Here is a 22,685-nt window from a genome sequence, read left to right on the forward strand (position 1 = left end):
GGGACCGGGCCCGGATGGCCTCTCTCCCTGAAGGACCATGACGTGGTTTCAGTTGGGCATCAAGAACCAAGCAGAGGCGGATGCTCTCAGGAAGTCACTCGGAGCTTGCTGCGCGTCCCACGGAGCCCCACGACGTGCAAGCTCAGGCCCTGACAGACCCCAAGGCTCTCATGCCAACCCCGCTGCCCTGGAGGAGCGGCTGGAAGGGCAAGTGACGGAGGGGAAACCGCACCGTCGCGTTTCCAACTGGGCTCCCCCGGCAGAGGCGGCGGGTGGCCCACGAGGGCTGGGGTGGGCAGAGAGGGTGCTGTGGGTGCGCCGCCGCCACCGCCGCAGCCTTGCAGGTGTCGAACGCCTCACGTGATGCCGCCCCGAGGTTCGACGATCCGTGAAGCCTGCAGGCTCCGGCTGGGCAGGGGCGCGCGCAGTGGCCTGCCCGGAGGCCGCCCGCGTTCCTGACTAGGGGCACGGAGGTTTGGTGGGCGTCTTCAACCGGACGGCAGGGACTCTCATCTGCAGCTTGGGCTGCTGGTTCGGGCTGTCGGCGCTGGCTGGCACCTGCGTGGGGTTGGGGACGCCGGGGGCCTGCAGCTGGGCCGCTGCCGTTGTCACCACCTGCTGCTGCATGAGCTTCTGCTGGACCACCTGTGCGGTGGCAGTCACCGCAGGGATCATCTGGACCTGCTGCCCGGCGGCTGTCGCCTGCGTGAGGGTCACAGTCTGTGGGGACGCCTGAGCCAAAGCAAAAACACACATCACCTCAAAAACGCAGGTCCCGTGATGCGACAGACACAACACTCGGGGTGAGCAGGGGGTTTCAGAACCCTAGCACGGATTCTTCCGTAAAATGTGAAAACGACTCAACGGACTGAAACATGCCCTCCGGTTTCTACCCAGAAAAAAAGCAGAAAACTGAGCGGCGGTCGCTCTCAGGCTAAAACGGGAGGCCTCGGGGACGAAGGCGAGAGCCGCCGAGCCGCGCAGGCCGGGGCGTGCACGCGGGCCTGTCAGCCGTGGGCCAGCGCAGCCCGAGCCCCGTCCTGCGAGGGTCAACGGCCCCGGGCTGGGCAGCCGCATGCGTGGAGGGCGCACTTCAGTTACACGCCAATTTTCGATCTCGGGGGCGCCCCCCTAAGCCTCCCATTGTTCAAGGGTCCACTGTATCTAGTTCCTTGAGATCACATGCCACTGTGGTTCCACAAATAAAAATGTGTGAAGCACTGCTTATTTGTGGCCGCACTTTGTAGCGCCCAGTGAAGCGGTGACAGGCCTTGTCAGGAGGCAATCCTGGCTGCCCCGCGGGCGTTCCTACTTCCAGCCTCCCTTCAGGGGTGACCAGGACCCCCCCACATGACCGCGGGAGCACCGGTCCTAGAAACGAGCCCCTTTGGGACGTGGGGTGCAGAGTTTGTCCATTTTTTTCTGCACTATGAAAATCTAAAGTGCTCCTCTAATGATTGGCATTTTACTTCTCAGGGAGGAAACCAGGACTCTCAACCCGGGAAACGGGAAGGCTCCTGAGAAGCCCGTGGGGACTTCCCGGCGGCTGCCTGTCCGCACCTACCTGCTGGGAAGCAGCGGCGACCTGTGGGATGCCGGCCACGGGGGTCTGCTGCTGTACAACTGGAGGGAGCTTTGCAACCTTTGACAGAACAGAGAGCCAGAGGCAGAATTCAGAAGGACGCAGGCGCCAAGGGATTTCTCTCCCTCTTTCCGTCTCGGTTCCTAATGCGAACGCAGGCAGCGGCTGGAGGGCAGAGGACAGCCGACCCCGTGCTGCCCGCGCCGCCTCCCCCACCGCCTCCCCCGCCGCCTGGCGCTGCTTTTTGGTCTCGTACTTTACAGGGTCAAATTTTTCCTCTTACTAAGAACTGCTCCAATTTTATAGGAGAAAATGAAATTGAGGATGGAATGAAATATTTTAGCATTTCAAGAGCCCTCCAGAGAGCCCCGTCTTCACGTCTGGGCCCCGCCCCAGGAGGCGCCCCTACGGGCAACACGATTCCGCTCTAGCCCCGAGATGCGCCAGGGTTTCAAAGGGCTCATTTTGGCCGCCATCCTTAATTACAACTGCGCGCCGCCTCTTTATAAAAAAACAAAGCTTCTCACCACCTGTGTGCAGCCGGAGTTGCGGGGGCGCCGGACCGGAGCAGCCGACGGGCTCCCGAGAGGGCAGCTGCTGCGGGCCCTGACGCCCTCCCCCCCCGCCCCCCGGCCTCTAACTTGGGGAATGGGCGTGGAAACAAGTCTTGCCCGAGACAATTCTGGAGAACACGTGAAGTTCTATGACGTGCGTGTAAGTGACAAAGCTCCGAGTGAATGCTGGTCCTCGTTAGAGAAGCTGAGCCAGAAGCCGCTGACTGGTTCACTGTAGCTGGACACACAGCACCGTGACCAGCACTCGCTAAGACGGGCAGAGCCGTGCCCAGGCCGTGCTGGGTCCCCACCGACAGGACTGAGGTGCCGTGGACAAACCTAAGGCGATGCCGTGCTCGCGCCGGTCAAAACCGGCAGAGGCGGGCGGCCTGGCGCTGCTGCTCCCGGCGCCCGGGCGCGGCTGACACGAGGCCAAGGCCGGACGCACGCTCAGGAGGGCCGCACACCAGCCCTGCAGCTGCACCCCTGTCACCCAAAGGGGTCTGTGAGGGAGTCACCTGCTTAGGAGCTGGGGACAGGAGACACAGGCTTAGAGACCAAACCAGCGTCCCCTGAGAGACACCAAACCCAGAAGCCACAAGCTGATGTGGTCCCAATGGTAACTACAGAAGCCCCGGACCACCACGCACCCCCCAGAAAACTGGCTCCTGAAGGAACGATTCCTGGGAAGACAAAGAAACACGGCCTCTGCAGCCAGAATGCAGAAAACGAGGAACATCAATGCTCCAGGACTTCAGGTGAGGAATTACCAGATGTCCACAACGCAGAGCGTTCTGTCTACGCAGCCGGAACTACAGACCGAGCAGATCCAGACAAAAACAAGCAGAACGTCTGAGAATAAAAATTACATAATAACCAAAATAAAAAATCAATGGAGAAGCTTAACAGCCGATCAGACCCGGCCAAGGAGGAGTCAGTGGCAGGACAGGTGGGTTAGAGGATGCTCCTCGGGACACAGCCCAGCAGGCAGGCGATGTCAGCAGGAGACGGCGGGCCTGCCCGGAGGGCGGGGGCAGGGTCCGCATCCAAACCAGCAAGTGAGATCGGTGTCCAGACTCCAGAAGAGCCCAACTCCTGGCACTCCCGTTGCAAAATGCCAAAGGCAAAGTCAAGATCTCAAAAGGAAACGGGGGCTGAAGGTCACCTTCAAGGCAACGGCAGGAGGGACAGGCACGTGCCTTTTCATCAACAACAAAGGAACCAAGAGCCAGGAACCACCGTTGAAGTACATGGATCAGAAACGCCAGGCCAAGCGAACACATCTCTCAGGAAGAGAGGAGTTGAGGACACCGCAGAGGGTGCACCTGAGGCAGAACGACTTCACGAGACAAGTCAGAGTGAACGGGGGCGGGCCGTGCGGGGGCAAGGACAGCAGCGTTTCTGTCGAGGGACAGCAGGCGGGGGGGCGACAGACCCCCCCCCCCGGGGCACAGGCGAGGCAGCAGGCAGCCCCACACTCTCAGCAGGTAACCCCTTAGAGAGCAGAGAGAGTGCGTGATTTCCCAATTCACAGAGAAAAAACAACGAAAAATAAATACACAAACCACCTAAGAGAAGACAAGAAAGAATGGAGAGGAAAAAACAGAGCCAAAAACCCAAACGACGTGGGAGGCCGGCCCAGCCGTGCCAGCCCTGCCGCGCCAGTGAGAGGGCGTGTTTCCGGGGAGAGACCGGCATGAAAGGCCGGGTGGCAACAGAGCGCGGGCGGTGCCGGCGCGACTTTCTGGAGGCGTGTTCAAAGCAGACACAGGGCAGGGAGCCGAGGGGGAGGGACGCCAGGGACTCTGCCACAGCGAGGGGGTCTCGGTGTGAGGACAACAGGCTTCGGGACCAAAGGGACCCGGTGCTCACGGGCTCCTCAGAGCGGGAACACTGGAAGCCTACGTGTAGCCAACAGCACAGTGCATACTGTAAAAAGCAGAAACAGGAAGAGCTCCCTACCCTGGGGCGGAGGTTTTTGTGCCCCTCTCCCAGCGAGCACTAAGGACGCCGAAGACAACGCCACGCGAAACGCGCACTGGGCCTCGCACTGGGCCTCACAACAGCAGAACGCAGGCCCTGGCAAAGTGTGCCCCAACAGCGCCACGCGGCAAGTCAGGCGTCCCTGCAGCACTGCGGGGGGCGGGGCCAGCGGGGCGGGACCGCTGTCCCCGAGCTGGGAGCGCAGGTGGCACAGGCCGAGGTACCAGGGAGCTCAAGGGGACGGAGTGCAGACGGGCGGTGAGCAACAGGCAGCACACCGCCCAAAACGGAGCAGACCCTTCTAGCGACCAAACGGTGTTTTCCCACTCTGCCAAGGGCAAGTTCAAAACCGATCACGGTAACAGTGACCGGCTCAGGGCCTCCACCCGCGCACCTCGGACGTGGCCCTGCAGCCCCGGTCGCCCACCGGGCCGGCAGAAAGCGGAAGGGAGGAAAGAGCGCGCGTGGCCGCCTGGCCGTGGCTGGGCTGGGGCACCTTCCGGGAAGGCCGTGGGTCCCACCCTTAGGCAGCCACGTCGTGGCGCCGAGGCACTGTCCGCTCCGAAGTAGGAGGCAACTGCGGTGCCAGAGGCCTGCACCCAGGCGGCAGTTCCCGCATCGGCAGCACCCACAAGGGCCGCCAGGGGGCGGTGGCCGCAGCAGGGGCTGCGAGGCTCTGGACCCTCCTCTCGGTGCCCTCCCATCTTCACTGTCTGGAGCCTGCGTGTTGGCTGCAGGGCCCTGGGTGCCTGCGGTGTCCGCAACCCGGCCCTTGTACTGGTTCCCGCTCACCTGGATCTGGGTCTGCACCTGCTGAGTCCCTGCCAGTTTCTGAGCCTGGGAGATGGGTGTGGTGAGAAACTGGGTTTTAAGGGTGGGCTGGGTGGCATAGGTGACCTTCTGGGGTTGGCCCTGAGCAGCAATCTGCTGGGCGGCGATCTGGAGAGAGACACCCCGGGGTTAGAGCCCGCGCGGCGGTGTACCCCCTCTGTGGGCCCCGTCCCCCGCCACGTGACCGCCCGCACTGCCTGCCTTCTGCACCCCCGCCCCGCCACGTCCCCCTGCTGTGCCCAGCTCCCGCGTCACTGGCTTCCTCTCCCCACGTCCCCTCATGTTCGGGGCTGGGGCTCATTGTTCTGTGCTCATCACATGACTAAACTTGATCACGATGTAGGAAACACACACGTGCAATTTCTTAACCGTAATTGTGAGAACGTGGCAGGTACCTTGAAAGGTGAGCATGAGGAGCACAAAGCCGTGTGCCCGATCTCTGCGCACCTAACCTGGCTGCCAGGTGCCTCTACCAGAGAGCAACCCCTCGGGAGGCCAGGCGCCCGTGGGCTCTCCAGCTGGGTTACACACGGGCCCTTCTAAGGCCTCAGAAGTTCTCTTTCGCCTTATGTTCACACGCAGACCCGCACTTTGGGGAAAGCCTTTTTACTTCTCATTGGGACGCACACTCAGCAGACGCGATCACCCAGGCCCTGCCTGCCAGCCTCTCTGGCCTGGCGTCACCCGGCGCCAGCCAGCCACCCCGCACCGGCTCCTGTGAGGCTGACCCCAGGGCTGCTGACGGGGGGCGGGGGCGGGCGGGGACTGAGAGGTGCTTCCTTCCCCGACCCGCCCACCACAGGGGAGAAGGCCCCCTCAGGAGGGCGGCAGCCAGGGCCTGCGCCGCACACGCCCCCGGGGCCAGCCGCCGAAAAGGACTCTGGGGAGCCGCGTCAGTTCAGGGCGGCCTCTGCCCAGATCCTGAGCCCGTGGGACGCTGACTGCCCGCCTTCAGGTCACAGCCACAGGACGAGGCCCCCGCCTGCCCACCTGCCCTGGGCCCCAGCCGCCCAGGCGGTCCCACGCTACGAGCTGCCCCTGCCTCCCCAAGCGCCCCGGCCCCTCACCTGCCCGCAGCCGGCACCCTCACTGCTCCGCACAAGCCCTCCCGCAGGGCCCGGGAGCAGCACCCACCCCCGGGCCTCCTGAGCGCCGGGTGCCAGGCAGCGAGGCGGGGCCCGTTCAGGATGCTCTCATCCTCAGGGCTCTCAGGGCTCCCTGGGCCTTGCGAGGGGCCGACCGACCCTAAGGACAGGACCGCCCACGACCCCTGCGCGCGCGAGGACCCCGCACCTTCTGCTGGACGGCCGCCGGGCCCGGGGCCGCCTGCGGCTGGATGGCCTTCTGCTGCTGCGCGGCCTGCTGCTTCAGCTTCAGCAGCTGCTGCACGTGCACGGGCTGGGCCACGACGGTCTGCCCTGCCGGCGCCGGTCGGGGGTGAGTCGCGTGCCCAGCCGCGCGGCCGTCCCCTGCCTTCCCCGCGGCACAGGGCCGTCCGGACCCACCGGCTTCTACAGAGAACTGCCGCGAGGCAGAGCCGCCCCCCCCCCAACCCCAACTCAGGACGTCCCCGGGCCCCGCGGGACACTCAGGGGAAGCGGCGATTCCCCACCGTTCCCAGCTCGTGGCACAGGAGCTCGTCACTAGGGTGTGCGCCACAACACACAACACGGTTTGCCGGCCTGACGAGGAGACCGGTGTGATTCTGGCCCCTCCCACTGGGTGGCTACTGTGGTGGCTGCTGTCATTCCCTTATTTGACAACCCAAGGGAGGAGAGACCAGCGCCCCCGACTGACAGGCTGGCAGCGTACATTTGAAAACTGGGGGCACACGGTTGGAAGGGCTGCGGTGACGCGATGGGAAGCCCCAAACGCGAACGGCTAAATCCAGGGCCAGAGCCGGAGCCTGGGCCGCGGCGGCACCCGTGGGTGGGTCCGCGGGAGGGCTGGCCGGCCCGCGCCGGGCTCCAGCAGATGGGGGTGGGCACCTGTGGCTTTCTGCGGCTGCCCAATGGCCACGCTGATCCCAGCAACGTTCATGGGCAAGGTCGTGACGCCCGGCGAGGAGACCACAGCTGCGGGCACGGACACCACCGGGGGCTTCGCCAGGGCCACCTGCGCCGGTGGGGGCGCTTGGGCCTGCATCTGGCCTTGCGTCTGCAGCTGCGATGTGGGGACCCGTGTCTAAACACAGAGGAGAGAAAGGGAGCCCAGAGGCTCAGCACGCCATGTGTCTGCAAACATTTCCCACGCAGGGCCACGCGGCGAGACACGGACAGGGCTCGCGAGGGTGGAAAGTGGCGGCCAGCCAGTGGCAGGCGTCTCCCTGGAGGCTGACCGACACAGCTCTGCCCGTTGCCCGCAGACGCACGGGGCGGGGTCCGACAAGGCCTGCGAGCTAACCAATCACACAGCCACGCGCCCACTGACCGCGGGGAACTTACGAGCCGGGCCACCTGCAGGTTGGCCACGGTAGTGCCCGTGAGCAGGGCTCCGGGCCGGGAGGCCGTCACGGCGGTGAGCTGGGGGCTCTGCTGCTGTGCGGGGGGCGAGGGCTGCACCTGGGCGGGGGGCGGCGGGGGGCCCGGCGGGGCCTGTGGCGGCGGCGCCTGTGGGGGCAGCTGCAGTTTCTGCTTCTGCATCTTGATCAGGTGTTCCTAAAACCCAGAGAAAGAAGGTTTTCATCAGCATTAACGGCCCCCACGCGGTCTGTCTTGGCTTCACGCCCCGCTCTGCCACGCCCGAAGCACCACAGTGACCGCCGCTAACACGCAGGGCACACGCCGTCCCGCAGGGCCCCTCCCTCGGCTTCGAAACGTTCCTCGTTAACGGCGGTCAGCACATCCCGGCCGGAGACCAGAAACAGTGACGCTGACGGTTCAGTGAGCTCACAGCACAACTTCCAGGTTGTTGCCACTCACAAACAAGCCAATGCAAGTCTGTAGACCATCAACACTTTTAGAGGTTTTAAAATCACGGTCCCTCCTTAAGTTTCAAAATGGTAAGGCGTGCATCAGCGCTCAATCACTTACTCCAGCCATCTACATATAGACTTCGTTAATAAACTTCATGTCTAAGTCAAAACATCAAAATAGTATAAGAACTCAAAACGTATTTCTAAGGGAAAAAAACTAAAAAATAAAAGTTCCGTGAGCTGCTCATGACTCAGATCTCTCTCAACGTCCTGCTGGAGTGACCGGGACGGCAGCGCAGGGCGAGGGGCGCCGGCCGGCTGCGGGGGCAGGGGGAGCAGGGGGAGCCGGGTGGGACTCCAGCCCTGCCGGCCGCCTCCGCGGGCCTGCCACTCACCCGGCACGCGCAGCGGCCCCTGCGGTGACGGCCGGGCCTAGCGCTGCACTGTCCACACTGAAGCCACAGCCACCTGTGGCCACTGAGCCCTGCAGCTGTGGCTGGGGCGACTCAGGAAACAAATGTCCGGTTTGGTTGCGTTTCGTCTCCCTGGTGCGTCGTGCTCTGGTGCCTCGAGGAGGCTGCCCAGAACGAGCCCAAGTCACCGCGCCCTCGCTGTGCCAGCCCCCGGCCTGAGGAGCAGTCCTCTGGGTGGGACTGGAGCCAGGGAGAGTGGGCGGAAAGGTCGTCTGGACACTGGGGCCTGCAGGGTGCTGCCAGCAAATGTTGCCACGGGCGGCCACACTCACTCCCTGCCCGCAGACTACGGCGGATTTTGCAGAGCACACGCCGAATGACGCGATATACGTCATGGCAGCACCCACAGACAGCGCGCTTACGGTCTCCTGGGGGCGCTCACCGGGGTCAGCTTGCTGACAGCTTTGATCTGTGCGGGTGACTGGGCCTGGCCCTGGAGCTGTGGGACCTGCGCCTGGGAGGGCGGCGGCGGTGGCGGCGGCGGCTGCTGCCGGAGGAGCTGGAAGTGCGCGGGCGTGAGGGTCTTCCCCGGGAGCTGAACCCCTGTGGCTGCAGAAGTTGTTTCGTTAGGGGGCACGCGGACACTGGTCTTCTTCCCTACGACCACCCGAGGCCGACCAAGTCCTGTCTTCCCGGGGGCGACGGACCCCGGGACACCAAACCATACTTGCCTTGGGACACCTGAGTCACCAAAGACCGGGTTGGGGTCTGCACTGCGGTCAGGCTGGTCGTGGCAACAGCTGAGGCTGTCACGGAGGTGACCGCTCGGACGCCCTGCGTCGGCGCCAGGGACACCAGGTCAGAAGTGGCCGGGGAGCCAACTGCCCGAGGCTGGGTGTGGACCACCTGGGCAGGCGCTGAGCCTCCGGAGGTCTGGAAAGGCAAGGCGAGGTCCTGTCAGGGGCTCCGCACCGCCCTTCAGACAAAAAGTGCACCCAACTCGGAACCCAGGAGGGTGAATGAAGCACATGCGGCAGGTCTTGTCGACTCAGAACACACGCCTCGGGCAGAAGAGCAGGACTCTCAACCACACAAGGCTCGAGCCCACCCTGACGGCAGCGTCCCCACGCCCGTTCTGAAACACCGGCCCGTCCCTCTGTCCTCCTGCGGCAGAGCTGTTGAGACTTGACCATTCCCTGGGTACCTGTGTTTAACCCCAAAACACAGAGTCCGAGGCCTTGACTCTCCACCCCGTCTGCCCCCCCGCCGCCAGGTGCTGCAGGGCCCCTGCTGCACACCCTCCGTCCAGCCGGCAGGCGCGGCTGCCGAGCGGCCGAGCTCTGGCCGAGTCCCAGCTGCCCCGTGCCCACAGCGAATCGCTGCGCAGACCCCGATGACCCCACTTCCGACGCCCGTAATCGCGTCACTTGCCCTGCCGGCCCCCTGCTGCGCAGTCACCGCGTCGTGGGCTGCTCAGTCCGCTCACTGCTGACGTGTTCAGGTCTAAATCCCACGTCCTGATCTGTGCTTTCTACCTCGCCCGTCAGTTCGTGTTCTTTATCTCCTGTCTTGCCTTCTTTCAGGCATTTTTATCCTGTTTCCCCCCCCAGTCTGGAAACTACACTCTATTTTTATTCTTTTGGTGTCTCACTTAAGAACCACACTGTGAGCAATTACCAAAGTCCGATCAGTGACTCACACGTCGTGTGAACAGCGGAGGCTGCAGGGCAGCGCGGCGCCCGTTGCCCCGAGTGAGGTCCGCCTTCCCCTCAGCCCCCCACATGGCCCCCCTGCTGTTCGCGCTGCAGCCCTTCCGCCTGGGATACCCTCCTTCTGCCTAAAGGACATGGTTCAGTAAAGTCCTCCCGGTGTTAGGTGTTCCCTCGGGCTTGGTTTGGAAATGTTTCTATTTACCCTGTCTGAGGTATTTTCAAAGGAGACAGCCCCGGGGTGGCGGCTGCCTCCTCTGGTTACACAGAGGCGGCACCCCCTTGGCCCTTGGCCCTCGGCCTCGCTGCGGCCAGGGTGGAGCTCCGCGCAGCCCAGGCGGCCGGCCGGCCGTGTTCCGGGTCGCTGCAGCGTGTGGCGCGGGTCCCTCCATCCTCCCGGATGCGGGTTATTTGGGCTTGTGATTACATGGGCCGGTTCCGCGAACACGTCTCCACGGCCTCTGCCCGGCCCTCAGGCTCTCGGCCCCTCCGCCCGGCCGTCGGCCGCACCCCCAGGCTGCCTTCGGACAGTGCCCTCCAGCCCGCCTCCCGGCCACTACTCCCTCTCCGCTGGCAGCAAGCCCACGGTCAGGTTTTCTTTGTCCAACGCTGGTAACTATTTTTCATTTCTAACAGTTCTCTATGTTCTTTCTAAACGCAGTTTCCTGGTTTCCAGAGGCATTCTCGAGCTTCCTTTACTTTTTTAAAACAGAAGTGGCACTGTTTTACAACCTACACCCGGCAGCCCCGCTGCCCCGGTCGAGAGGGCCTGCCGCTGTCTGCTCGCCCTGCGCCTTGCGCCAGCCCCTAGCCCCCAGGGGGCACTCCACACACACAGCGGGGATGCGTCACTTTATCTTTGAAGGCACCACACACAGAAACAGGTCGTTCTCATCGGGCCTGCTGAAGCTGAGCTTGGTTGTCTCCGTTCTTCCCAGTTATGGGCGAAGCCACTATGCATGTCGGTGGTCAGGCTTTTTGTGAAGACATTTCTCTTTGGAGAAACCAAGAAGTGGAACTGTGAGGGTGTGTGACAAACGCGTGTTTACCTCTATGAGGGATAACCCCGCTGTTCTCCAGAGTTGCCGGAAGGTGCTGCCGCGCCGGCAATGGGCACCCCGCTGCTCTGTCCCCCAGTGCTCGGCCGCCAGCATGGCTTTTCGTGCTTCCCCGGCGAGTGCCGCGGGGTCACCGTGGCTCTAGTGGGCACTCCCTACCAGCCCGGTGTTTCTCACACTTACTTGCTATCCATTTTTCTTCTTCAGTGAAGTAACGGTCTCTTGTCCATTTTAAAAAGTTGTTTGTTTCCTTGTTATTGACTAAAGAATTTTTACAGCATCTAAATACCAGTCCTTGACCTGGTACGTTCTACAAATACTTCTCCAAGAGCAGAAGTTCATGATTTTTGATGAAGTCTAATTTGTTCATTTTCCTTTCGTAACCCGCAGGCCGTGGCTCCTAAGAAACGTCTGCCTGAGCCAAGGAGATGGAGACGTTCTCAGCGTCACCTTCCAGAAGCGCGGGGCCAGGCTTTCGGCTTTTGGTCTGTGACCCTCTGTGAGGGGCTTCCTGCAGACGGCGTCAGTTGCGGGTCACGGCCTGCTGACAAGCCCACCCTGCCTCTCGAGTCCCCTCGGCACTGGACGGGAATCAGCCGTGTGTGAGGGCCTGGTCCTGACTCTGTCCCGAGCGCAGGGACCCAGGCGTTCACCCTTCTGCCAGCACCACACTGCCTGGGCGACGGCAGCCTCGTCTCTGGGGAAGGACGCTTCTCACACCCCGAGAAGGGAATCGTTCTATTCGCCAAAGCATTGCTGGCTCTGACGCAGTGTCTTCTGCTGATGTCGCCTTCGCGCCTATCACTAAACTGGAAGTTGGGGTGTAAATTTAAAGTCCTAAATCTGTCATTCACTTTTGCTTTTTACGGTTAAACAGCAGGGACAAGCAGGTGGCCTGCCGTGAGGAGTGCCTTGCAGAACCCCCGCCTCTCTGGGCAGCCACCGCCCCAGCTCCCGGGGCTCCGCCCAGGCGGCCTTGCGGCTCTGCGCCTACCCCTCTGCCCCGGTCGCGCCCTTCCCTGCCCTGGCGCCTGGGTCCGGACGCCCCGTAACCGGGCTCCTCGCTGTTGCCTGGCCGGCCCTCGACTCCAGCAGCGAGCGCGTGCCACGCGCACGCGGCGCCGCAGCCCCTCCCCCGGCCGGGGCCCCCGCGCAGCCATCTCTGTCCCACGCCGCACCCCCGGCAGGCACGGGGCCACCGCCATCCGCGGGGTCCCCGGGGCATCCTGGGGAGGAGGGGGTGGCAGAGAGGCGTCCCCCGCGTGCCCGCAGAAGCGCAACCGAGACCTCCCGGAAGGCCGCACGTCCACGTGACGCGCTGCGACTCAAGCCAGGGCAGTGCCGGGGTCATTTTCTCCAAAGAGCGCACGGCCTCCAGGGGGTCCTCGGTCGGGTGCCTCCGCCCACGCCAGGGGCGGGCGACTCACCGTCAAGGCTCCAGGTGCCACGGGCGAAGCGAGGCGCTTGTTAATCGACTGGAAGGTGGCGGCAGGGACGCCCGCGATGGTGCTCACGACCACGTTCCCGCTCACTGTGCCTGCGGGGGGAGGGTCTGTGAGGCAAGCGCGCGCGCGCCGAGGCCCTGCCGCGTGTCTCTGACTCTCACCTGCCGGCATGCTTGTCCCCGTCACGGACGTTTTGATGGCTCCTGCCTGCTGAAGAGACAGCCATTTGAAGACCAGGTCAAGCTCACACGCACATCCCACCGTGAACGCTCCAAAGGCTCCCCCGTCATCAGCATCCCGCGGGTCTAGGCTCCCGACCATGGTCACTGGCCACACAGGCCAACTCCAGCCCCTCTGTCCCCAGCTCCCCGCACCGTGGTGTCCAGCCCTCTGACACCGGTGCTCCGGCCACACTGATCCCCGGCCCCGCAGCGGCTGAGCTCGGCTGCGGAACGCCCCTCAGCCCCGGGCACGCTCCCCACGGGCAGCCTCAGCAGGGACTGCGTGGCAAGGGAGCACAGCAAGGCGCTGCAGGGAGGGCACACGGCGCGTGCGACCACGAGCCCGCCCCTTTCCCTCGATGGTGCGCCCCACCACGTTCCTCGCACAGGCACCTAAGTCCCACGCGTGGGCAAGAGCACGTATGCAGGTGCTTCGGGGAAGGTGGGCGGGGGCGGGGGCGGGGTGACTGCTTCAGTTCCAGGTCAAAGGTCCCACCTAATTCCAAACTCCCCAGGCACCTGCCCCAGGCAGAGCTGCCTCCCCCGAACCACCGCTGGGCCCAGCCCGCGGCAGGAGCTCTGGAGGCCCGCGCCGGCCGAGGGGAGCAGGCCCTCCCTCCCAGGGAAAGGCTGGCTCCCCTGCCCCCCACAGGAAGGCCTGCCGCTCCGGGTGCCGCAGGGGTCTCGACAGGCTCGCGGGGCCGGCGGGGCAGCTCACCAGCACGGCAGCACTGCCCACGGTCGTGATCGCGGGCGACGCCTTTGGCGGGGGCTGTGCCGGCTGTGCCGGGGGCTGCGCTGGGGCGGGGGGCTGCACGGTGGGCGGCCCTGAGGGCTGCTGGGTGCCTGCTGCCGGCGGCTGGGGCAGGGGCGGCGGCGGCTGCTGGGGCGGCGGCGGCTGCGGCTGCGGAGGGGGCGGTGGGGGCTGCGCCACGGGCGGCTGCTGCGCCTTCTGCTGATCGGCCAGCGCCTGCAGGGCAGGAGGGAAAAGAGCGTGAGGCAGCCGGGGCTGCGGCCTCGGACAGCAGCTGCCCCGCCGCCCCCAGGCCCACCCGGCCGCGTACCTTCTTCTCTTTGGCGATGCGCTCTGCGCGGAGAGACGCCACCTGGATCGGGGGCAGGGGCTTGTCGTAGTTGATTCCGCTGAAAGACAGAAGTTGGTAAAAATAAACCGGCAAATTCTTACATAGACAGGCACTCTCGAAACCCAGAGCCCTCGTTGTCCTAACGCGGGTGCCGGAGGCAACTCCAGTCCAGCCCAAAGGTGGGGGCGCTGGGTGCATCCGCCCGGGAGGGCGAAGGTGGCCTGGGGCACCCCAGCTCAGGGCCCCGCTCCCTGGCAGGCCTGTCTGGGAACACAGCCCCAGGCCCTGGACCGCACGCACACTGCCCCGCCCTCCAGGCCCACAGCCGGACCAGCGGATCCAGGGCTGTGCGTTCCCGCACGTGTCCCCTTCCTCTCACGGAGCCCCTGCTCCTGGGACCCCTGCAGCTTCCCCACACGTGTCCCCTGCAGAACTCCTTGATGTGGAGCAAGTGCACACACCCAACTGGGTGTGCATTTGTAGAAGAGCTGCCAAAACGTTTGCCAGGTCAGAGAGGAGGAGGGGAGCCGAAAGCCCTCCTGCCCCATCGGTGCGCCCTCTGCCCAGGGGCAGGCGGGGAGACACCCCGCATACCTTCCGCACCCTGCCTGTGTGAACAAGACCGCTCCCCGGATGAGAGCCCCCCGCCCCCGGCTCGGCTGCTCTGCCCCCCGCAGCTGAAGCCAGGACCCACCACCGGCACCACAACTCAAGGACCTTATCGGGCGTAGGAGCCCCTGGGATGCCACCGTTTCAGAGAACGGAAGTGCGCCGCCGACTCGGAGTACCTTTCTGCCAGCACAGACGCGTGCTTGGGGTTCTTCTGGAAGGGGTTCATGCCCAGCCTGCAGCAGGGGAGGGAGACGATGGTTACCAGGGGAAGAGAAAGGAGACAGACGACGCGGGACGGACCTGCCCCCGCCCCCGCCCCTGGGCCGGGGCGGGGAGCGCGGGGGCCTACAGGGGTTTGATGGGGGGGCTCCTCTTCCCGGCCGTCATCTTCATGAGGTCGAAGTGGCTCGTGTACAGCTGCGTGTGCGTGGCGTTCTCGTCCTGGGCGTAGATCTGCCCCGTGCGCAGCGGACGGTTGTTCTTGCTCTGAAAAAGAGCGGCCGCCTGACACCGGCCCTGCACGCGGGGCTCCCTGGCCTGGAGGCCCCCCGGGCCCTGTGAGCCGCCCCCTCCTCCCTGAGACCTGGCACAGCAATGGCACAGGCGCCGCCAGCTGCTGCCACCGACGTGCCCCCCCCCCCCAGTCTGTGCTGGGCCTTTCCACATGTTGCCATGTGAGCCGCCAGCCGCCCAGAGGCCGAGAGCCCGAGAGCCCGCCTTCTCCGGGGAGGGGGAGAGGGAACGGCGGGCCAAGTGCCTGAAGCCAAGACGAGTGACAGAGCCAACACCTTCCCCAGCGACCTGACCGTCCCCGTGGGCCTCTCTCGACAGAGAGCCACCAAGGGGCAGATGTCCCTGGTGTCTGAGGCTTTTCTTGGGGGGCTCAGCACTGCTTGTGCCTTGTGCGCCACCCTCCTAAGCCCCAGAGCTCAACCGAGAGCCTGCCTGCCCCTCGGACACCGCAGTGCCCCACGGACCTCAGGGCAGCTCCCCGTGTCGGGGCCAGGTCCCCAAGTTCCCTAAGTTCTGACCGTTTCTGAACTGGAGTCCAATGCAGGCGGAAACAAAGCTTCCAGCGGGAGAGCCCCGGGTGGGGGACGGGTGTGCGTGCGGTGCAGACACACACGCGCCGTCCGCGCTAAGCGGGGGCCTCCGATCGAGGAGGGACACCCGAGGACAGCCACACCAGCAACGCCCACGAGAGGGGGGTCGCCATGCCTCCGAGGACACGGAGGGAGAGCGAGGACAGCCAGCCCTGGGACCCAACCCCGGGCGAGCGCGCGGCCGCGGTGGGTGACGGCCAGCACAGCAGCGGCTCCTGTCTGCGCTCGCCTGGCCGTGGGGCGCTGCCCTAGCCGGCGGGAGCCACCGGGGAATTTGTGCGTCTCTCCCGCCAGCACCACCCTCCCCACCGCTGCCCCATCGCAAGCCTCATAGGGCGTCCCCACGGGTGGCAGCCCCTCCGGAAAAGCCCCCCACGAGGGGCATGCGTGAAGGCTCTCATTGCTACCAGAGAGCTGCTTCGCCGAGGTTCCCGCTGACTCAGAAGGGCACCTCCGCGTCTAACGACGCTTGCTTTCCGTAGTTTCACCAAGAACGGTGACAGGTCATCACATTTCAGCTTCACGCTGCCCCACGTTAAGCTGACAGCCACTGTTAGAGATGTTTCCAAACATAACAGACCTCGCGTGCTTCTGGCGAAGGCCCCAGAACTGCGGCCCGAGAAAAGCTCGCTTGCTTGTTTTTAAACAAAAAACCCTCAAATGCCTCATGTGCAGAGAAATGTTTTCAGGAAAGGGACAGCTGAGCTGGCGCCACAGCTGACTATGGAAGTAACCTGACGCCGTCCCAAGCAGAGGCGCAGGAAGCCCACCCCGCTGCAGGGCGAGCCTGGCACTCCCCTGCGGACGGGGCGCCTGTCCCGGGGAGCGCGGCCCGAGGCCAGTACGCGGAGGCCGGTACAGAGCCGCCACGCTGCCCGAGAAGCAGGATAGCAAGTGCGAGGAGCCCGATCGGCTCCGGAGGGACGCAAAGAGGCGCCCAAGCGTGGACCTGCACTGCCCCGCCGGCAGACGCTCTGGGCCCCCGGGTGATGGGCGCCAAGGAGCCGCTGTGCTGCGCCCGGCAACACCTGCAACGCTCGCGGCTCCTTGGGGCCAGAGAGCCCAGAGCGCGCCCCACCGGCAGAGAGGCCAGGGAGAGCCGACACTCCCACTCCTCCTCCCGTGCGCTGACAGAGCGCCCTCCGGCGCCCCAGGGAGGCACGGCAGCACTCCCGCGGGCCGGGCCGGGAGCCATCAGGCAGCACGCGGCGCTTCCCAGACGACAGAGCAGGGCAGACGCCGTGTCACACGAACCTCAGGCACCGGGAACCCCAGCCTGCATCCAAAGTGACCGCGGCAGCCACGCCCCGTGCCAGCGCAGGACAGCCCCCGCCCTGCCAACCCCAGCCACGCTGCGCGCGGACGCCCGGCGCTCACCTTCCCCTCCTCCCGGGGGATGAGCACGCTCTCGTAGCGGCTGCGGCACTGCTTGGAGGAGCGGTAGATGCGGCTGCAGGAGTTAACGACGTCGCTCACCAGGTCCCAGTTGGGCGTGTGGGCCGGGGACACGATCGTGAGATTCAGCGGCAGCTCCAGCAGCTGCTTCACAGCCTACGGGACCAAGGCCGGGCCCAAGGTCAACACGCTGAGCACCATCAGGTTTTGCCATGTCCAGAACGATGGGAAGGACGTGGACGTGCGTGTGGGGAGGGGCCCTTGGGGACAGGCTCACCTGCAGCAGTGCCCAGTCCTCACTGATGAGCCACTCCGGGTTGTCGGGACCTGACTCGGCGGCCGGTTTGGCAAAAGTGGGCAGAGGCTTGGCGAACTGTGTCTGCTGCTTCAGCAGGAGGTTCTTCTTCTGCTCCTTCCCCTCCCGGCGCATCTTCAGCAGGCCGGGGGTCGCGCGGTCGAACAGCGACCGCGGGGGCACGACGGCCTCCCCGTGACGCTGCTTCTTCTTCCTGCCCGCCGCTGCGGAGAGGGGCCGGCTCAGCGCGGCGGCCACCGGAGCGCCCCACCCGCCTCGAGGAGCAGAGGAAGGAAACCAGGGCCAACGAGGACGCCCGGCCCCCGGAGCCCTGGGCGAACACAAACCCCTCCCGACTTCACCGCGGGGACAGGGCACGCCTAGGGTCCTGCCAGCTCTGGCAGAAAGGGGCGTGACACCTGCGTGTGCCGACAGCGCTCACCCGAGGGGTCTGTCCTGTGTCGCCGGCGCTCCTTCCTCACGTACACGGGCGGCAGCTTGGACTCCGGGATGGGCGTGGTCTCGTACATGAGGCACATGACGGAGTCTACGTAGATGTCGTTGTCGTCCTGGGGCGGTGTGGGCGGCGTCCACAGCTGCGCAGGGAAGGGAGCACGTGAACAGTGCGCCATGGGGGAGGCAGCCAGCGCCACAGGGGACGCGGACCCACAGGGCGAGGCACTCACCGGCATGACTTCCGTCTGCCCGTCTGCACCTTCGTAGATGTATTCCTGAGGGGGACAGAGGGGAAGCTTTCAACTGGACAGCCAGCCTGCCGCGCGCTGCAAGCCGCCCTTGCAACTCCCTGGGCTAAGCGCAAGGACCTCCCGAGCTACCCCACCAAGGGAAAGGCCGCCTGTAACCGCAGCACGGGCAGTGGCTCTCTGTGGGCACGAGCCGGGGCTGCCGCGTGGGGACGGGGCACAGTGCGCACCGCGTTGTAGGCGTCCTCCCGGGTGTAGGTGAGCAGCTGCTCCTGCTCCAACGCCCGCAGCGCCCTGGCCTCCTGCTCCCGCAGCGCCCGCAGGTTCTGGGCCTCCCAGGCGCTCACCGCAGTCAGCACAGCATCCTGCCAGGAGACACAGGCCCGGACACAGCGTCCGGCACCGTCCCCACCCGGGCCCACACCTGCCCCCAACCTGTCTCTCGCTCAGACAGAGGACCCCCTCTTCCCTGCCGTGGCTCCCCTGAGCTGTGGCTGCTCATTTTCTGAGACGCCCACTCTGCCACCCGGGCTGTCGCGCACCACATGCTGCAGAAGACCCGCAGCCGCCCACACAGGCTCCCTGAGGGTCACCGCCGGGGAGCCCCTGTGCCGGGCAGCTGGGTTACCATCCGTGGACGCCAGGGGGGCCGCGCTTCCCCCAAAGCTAATGCCGCAGAAACCGAGACCCTCACGTGGAAGGTGGTTCTTACCTCGCTGGTCCTCTCTCTTTCGTGATCGATGGAAGTATGGAATAATTCCAGGTAATTCAAAGCATATTTTTCAATTGGGGTAAGCTGTTTGAAAACATGTTTTGGATACAGTTAACTGCAGGTTAACAAAGCTAAAGCTTCCTTACATTTCCCACCTTTATACCTCAATCAGAAAAGTGACTGTTCTTGGCCAAAGGCAACAACAATCAGTTCGTGAAAGGAACGTATTTTTAAAATACAAACTTGTAAAACAGAAAAACCAAACTGAGTTGAAAGCAGAAAGGAGAAGACGCCCAAACCTGCTCCATGAAGTCCGCCAGCTCCTCCAGCTGCGAGGGCTCCTGGCCCTGGGGGCTGCCGGGGTCCGAGGTCTCGGGCGCGGTCTCCCCTGCGGGATCCTGCGCGTCTCCCTCCAGACACTCGATGCTCTTCAGGGCCTGCGGGTTACGGGCTTGGGCTGGGGGCTCGGACAGGCTTCACCTTCCAAGCCAAGGGGTTTCAAAAGAGCCATGCCCTGGGACCTCGCTGGACGTCCGCACTACCCACCGAACCCTTGGGCGGGGCACTCGTTCCTGGAGGGCCCCTCACACGCACAAACCAGGGCAGTGAGAGGGCAGAAAGTGGGTGTGGGGCCCAGCGCCGTGCCGGCCCCGAGGGCCCAGGCAGGCCCGCTGACTCGCACGGTGAAGCCCCGGGCCTGGCAGCCTGCCGGACGGGTGCCTGGTCTCTCGGCCACGCCCACAGCGCCCGCAGGTCCTGACAGGGAGACCGGCTGCTCATGGTGCACGAGACACGGGCCTGCCCACAGCGTCAGCCGGAGGTGACCGCCCGGCAGCAAGGCAGCCGAAGCCAAGCCCACAGCAAACGGGATGGACGACAACAGGCGCCTCACCACGGTTCGGGAAATGCGAACCAGAGGGCAGGCTGCTGTGCACCGGGCCCGACAGCCGAGCGCCCGACAGCGCGGCAACGTGGAGGCGCCAGGGCCACACGGTGTGTTCAGAGGATGTCGACTGAGACACGGGGCAACCTCCTTCCAGGGCAATTTGGCAAAATCTGCCAAGTTTAAAATAGAACTCTGCTCCACACTATACACACATCATTTCCAGACAAACTGCATACGTAAACATGAAGAATACAACAAAGGCACCTAGAAAAAAGCAAAGGGGAACGTCATCTGGACCGCAGGGCGAGTGCCTCTTGGAAACGGACACGGAAGTGCCGACCACGTGACCAAGACGCCCTTTGGGTGGGCGTAGGGCCAAGAACTTCTGCTCGTTGAAAGACGGCAGGAAGAAGGCAAACCTTAGCCTGGGGGGAGACTTCCCAGGGATTCAGCAAAGGCCTTGCGCCCAGAGCACACAAAGCGAGAGACACACGCTAAGAGGCAGGACAAGGACGCGAGCAGAAAAGGGCGCAAACTTGCCAGCCAACACCACACGCAGAGGAAGGCGGAGCTGAGAGACACACACGCCCTCACGCGCCTAGTCCCGGCCATGAGCTGCCCACCGCCCCCTCCCACGCCACTGGCAGCACCGGTGCACCTGGCCCCTGCTCACGATGGCCCGGGGCCTCACCCCAGGGCGCCCGCGGCTCGAACGCACTTGTGCCAACAACACAGGCAAGCGGCCACAGGAGCCGACTCGGCCCGCTGCTGGGAGAAGGCCCTCTGCCCAGGGCAGGAGCCAGGCTCCAGGGAGCAGCCCACGGCCAGGTGGGGGCGGCGTGCAGGGTTTCTGGGTACTCCGTGCAGCCCCGCACAGGCCTCTGTGACGGGAACTACCCGTAAGTCCTCATGCTTCTCCTGCCGCGCAGACCCTTCCACAAGCGCCGGCTGCGGGAAAGCCACAGCCGCGCCCAGGCCCAAGGCGCCAGCAGCAAAGGGCACTTTGCACAACTGCTGCACCCGCAGCCCCGATGGCCAACGGGCCGCCCGCCCAGGGCTGGTGGGCGTGGGGGGCGCTGCCCTGACCCACACCCTCACCCTCAAAAACCATCGACTCCACCTCCAGAGTCCCTCGGTCCTCAGCCGCCCCCGCCTGTCTGCACTGCCGCCACCAACGGCGTCTAAACAGGCCCCACGGAGCTAAGCTGTTGGTTGGAATCACACGTCTAGTCACCTCACCTCCACCCCCACCCCCCACCCCCACCCCCGACCCCGACCCCGACCCCCGCACAGCCCCACGCAGGCCGGCCCCTCCGAGCTGTCCTCTGCCCACTACTGCCCTCCCCGGATGCGGCCTGCTCCGCCCCCCAGGCCTGGCTGCGGGGCACGGCCCGCCCCTGCGGGGAGAACTCGCCCTGTTTGCCTCCCTGCTGCCTCGCTGTCTCTCCCCTTCCTAGGACACGGGGCTCAGTGGGCAAGACTTCTGCCCGCCTCCCAGCGCTGCGTCCCTACGCCTACGACGGGGCCTGGCACAGCCGCGCCGCCCGCCACCAGGGCTGCAGAGCCCGAGCACGTGGACACTGCCGCTCTGGAGAAAACAGAGCAGGAGGTGCCTGCGCACGGACGAGCCGCGCCTCTGAGAGGCGCCCAGGAGCACCGGGGGCCTGCGGCCGCTCAGGTCCCTCACGCGCACTCACGCTCCTCCAGGACGCCCTGGCGTGACCTCGAGGAGGCCGAGCTCTCCCTCCTGCCCTTCCCTGACAGGGACACCTGAGACGCTGCTGTGGGGGTTCACGGCCCACGGGATGTCCCCAGAAGCAGACGGGGACACCCAGGTGGCATCGTGACGGTCTGTGCAGACCTACTCGCCACCACAGGTTCCTGAAGCTTTTGCCACACACCTCGATTGCTTCTCAATAACAGAATCACTGGTTTTTCACACGGGAAGTGGGGGCAGCGAGCCCTCAGTGCCGAGGGCTCAGGAGGATGGTGCGGGGAGGGCGTGTGTCTGGGAGGAAGGGCCGGGAGGAGCCCGCGGGGCCTGTGAGCGCTGAGGGGCCGGGCCGGGCGGGCTCTGTTTGTCCTCACCTCTATGAAAGGCCGTGCGATTTTGGGCGCGATGGTTTCCGCCACAGAGGGTTCCTGAGAGAGGACAACGAACTCCTCGGCTTTCACCGGGAAGCCAGCGTCGTCCACAGGAGAATACACCTCGAACAGCTCCTGGATGGTCCGCTGAACACAAAGAAGCCCGTGACTCCCAGGAACAAAGGCACGGCTCCAGGCCTGACCTGCGCGCAAGAGCTCAGCGCCAGAAGAGTCAGGCGCTGCCTCGCCGACGGTGACTAAAGCCACACACCCGCCACCACGCACAGCGCCCCGCGGACCCGGCCCGGGCGGGCACCTGCGTCAGGAACGCCATGGAGTAGTCGTTGCCCTGGGCGGCCACCTCCCGGATCAGGTCTTTGGTTCCGTTCTTCAGGAGCTTCTCTTCAATGGAATTGCCACTCACAAGCCTACAAGCACATCGAGGCACCGCCACGGAGACAGCTGAGCGGCCGGGCGCCCGAGGGCTCAGCCAGCAGTGCCGCGCGGGGGCCGCGGGGGGCGGGGGGCGCGCGTCCCTCCTGGGCGGGCTCGGCGAGGCCCTCGAAGCCCTCGAAGCCCCTGACCCCTGTCCTGCCTGCGCGCTCTGTGCGACCCTTCGTGTGGTGGCCAAAGACGGCACGGCCACTGTCCCCACCTCCCAGGCGGCGCATGGAGGGCCCAGGAGCCCCCCACCCCCGGCCTCCACGCGGAACCATCCTGCCTTGGGCTCATCCCGAGCGCCAGTCTCCGGGGTGTCCCCTGGCAGCGCCCCCCGCAGGCCGCACCTGTACACGTGCACGTCCCTGCGCCTCCCGATCCTGTCGCACCACTGCTGCGCCCGGGCGTCCAGCACGGGGTTGAGGTCGTGGTCGTAGAACACCACGGCGTCGGCCTCCACCAGGCTCACGCCGGGGGCGCGGCTCCGCGTGGACAGGAGGGCGCAGAAGACCCGCCTGTCTCTGTTGAAGCTCCGCATCAGTTCCTGCGACGACAGACGCCGGTCAGGACCCCCGACGCGCGCTGTCAGGGAGTGCTCCACGAGACGCCCGGGGCACGGGCCCACGTGCCAGCCACACGGATGCCTGGCATTTGACTGGC

The 22,685-nt window shown here is 65.2% G+C and overlaps 1 protein-coding gene across 1 annotated transcript in view; it reads right to left on the bottom strand.

Moving 5' to 3' along the window:
* Positions 1 to 361: 361 nt before the first annotated feature.
* EP400 (E1A binding protein p400) overlaps positions 362 to 22,685 on the bottom strand; it is a 72,449-nt gene continuing 50,125 nt past the window's right edge. Inside the window, exons 30-53 of the mRNA XM_054594285.1 lie at positions 22,373 to 22,569; positions 21,904 to 22,015; positions 21,591 to 21,734; positions 18,916 to 19,053; positions 18,617 to 18,700; positions 18,135 to 18,269; positions 17,887 to 17,931; positions 17,643 to 17,796; positions 17,183 to 17,424; positions 16,888 to 17,061; positions 14,757 to 14,893; positions 14,584 to 14,640; positions 13,775 to 13,853; positions 13,429 to 13,680; positions 12,651 to 12,696; positions 12,472 to 12,581; positions 9,009 to 9,210; positions 8,720 to 8,886; positions 7,395 to 7,607; positions 6,939 to 7,134; positions 6,244 to 6,368; positions 4,912 to 5,058; positions 1,565 to 1,642; positions 362 to 732 (exon numbers count right to left, since the gene is read on the bottom strand). Of these exons, the coding sequence (XP_054450260.1) occupies positions 460 to 732; positions 1,565 to 1,642; positions 4,912 to 5,058; positions 6,244 to 6,368; positions 6,939 to 7,134; positions 7,395 to 7,607; positions 8,720 to 8,886; positions 9,009 to 9,210; positions 12,472 to 12,581; positions 12,651 to 12,696; positions 13,429 to 13,680; positions 13,775 to 13,853; positions 14,584 to 14,640; positions 14,757 to 14,893; positions 16,888 to 17,061; positions 17,183 to 17,424; positions 17,643 to 17,796; positions 17,887 to 17,931; positions 18,135 to 18,269; positions 18,617 to 18,700; positions 18,916 to 19,053; positions 21,591 to 21,734; positions 21,904 to 22,015; positions 22,373 to 22,569 (3,507 nt within the window). The 3' untranslated portion in view covers positions 362 to 459. The remainder of the gene's footprint in view (positions 733 to 1,564; positions 1,643 to 4,911; positions 5,059 to 6,243; positions 6,369 to 6,938; positions 7,135 to 7,394; positions 7,608 to 8,719; positions 8,887 to 9,008; positions 9,211 to 12,471; positions 12,582 to 12,650; positions 12,697 to 13,428; positions 13,681 to 13,774; positions 13,854 to 14,583; positions 14,641 to 14,756; positions 14,894 to 16,887; positions 17,062 to 17,182; positions 17,425 to 17,642; positions 17,797 to 17,886; positions 17,932 to 18,134; positions 18,270 to 18,616; positions 18,701 to 18,915; positions 19,054 to 21,590; positions 21,735 to 21,903; positions 22,016 to 22,372; positions 22,570 to 22,685) is intronic.

Source organism: Pteronotus mesoamericanus, unplaced genomic scaffold (genome assembly GCF_021234165.1).
Source record: "Pteronotus mesoamericanus isolate MK-2021 breed Mesoamerican mustached bat unplaced genomic scaffold, CSHL_Meso_final scaffold_507, whole genome shotgun sequence".
Taxonomy (NCBI): domain Eukaryota; kingdom Metazoa; phylum Chordata; class Mammalia; order Chiroptera; family Mormoopidae; genus Pteronotus; species Pteronotus mesoamericanus.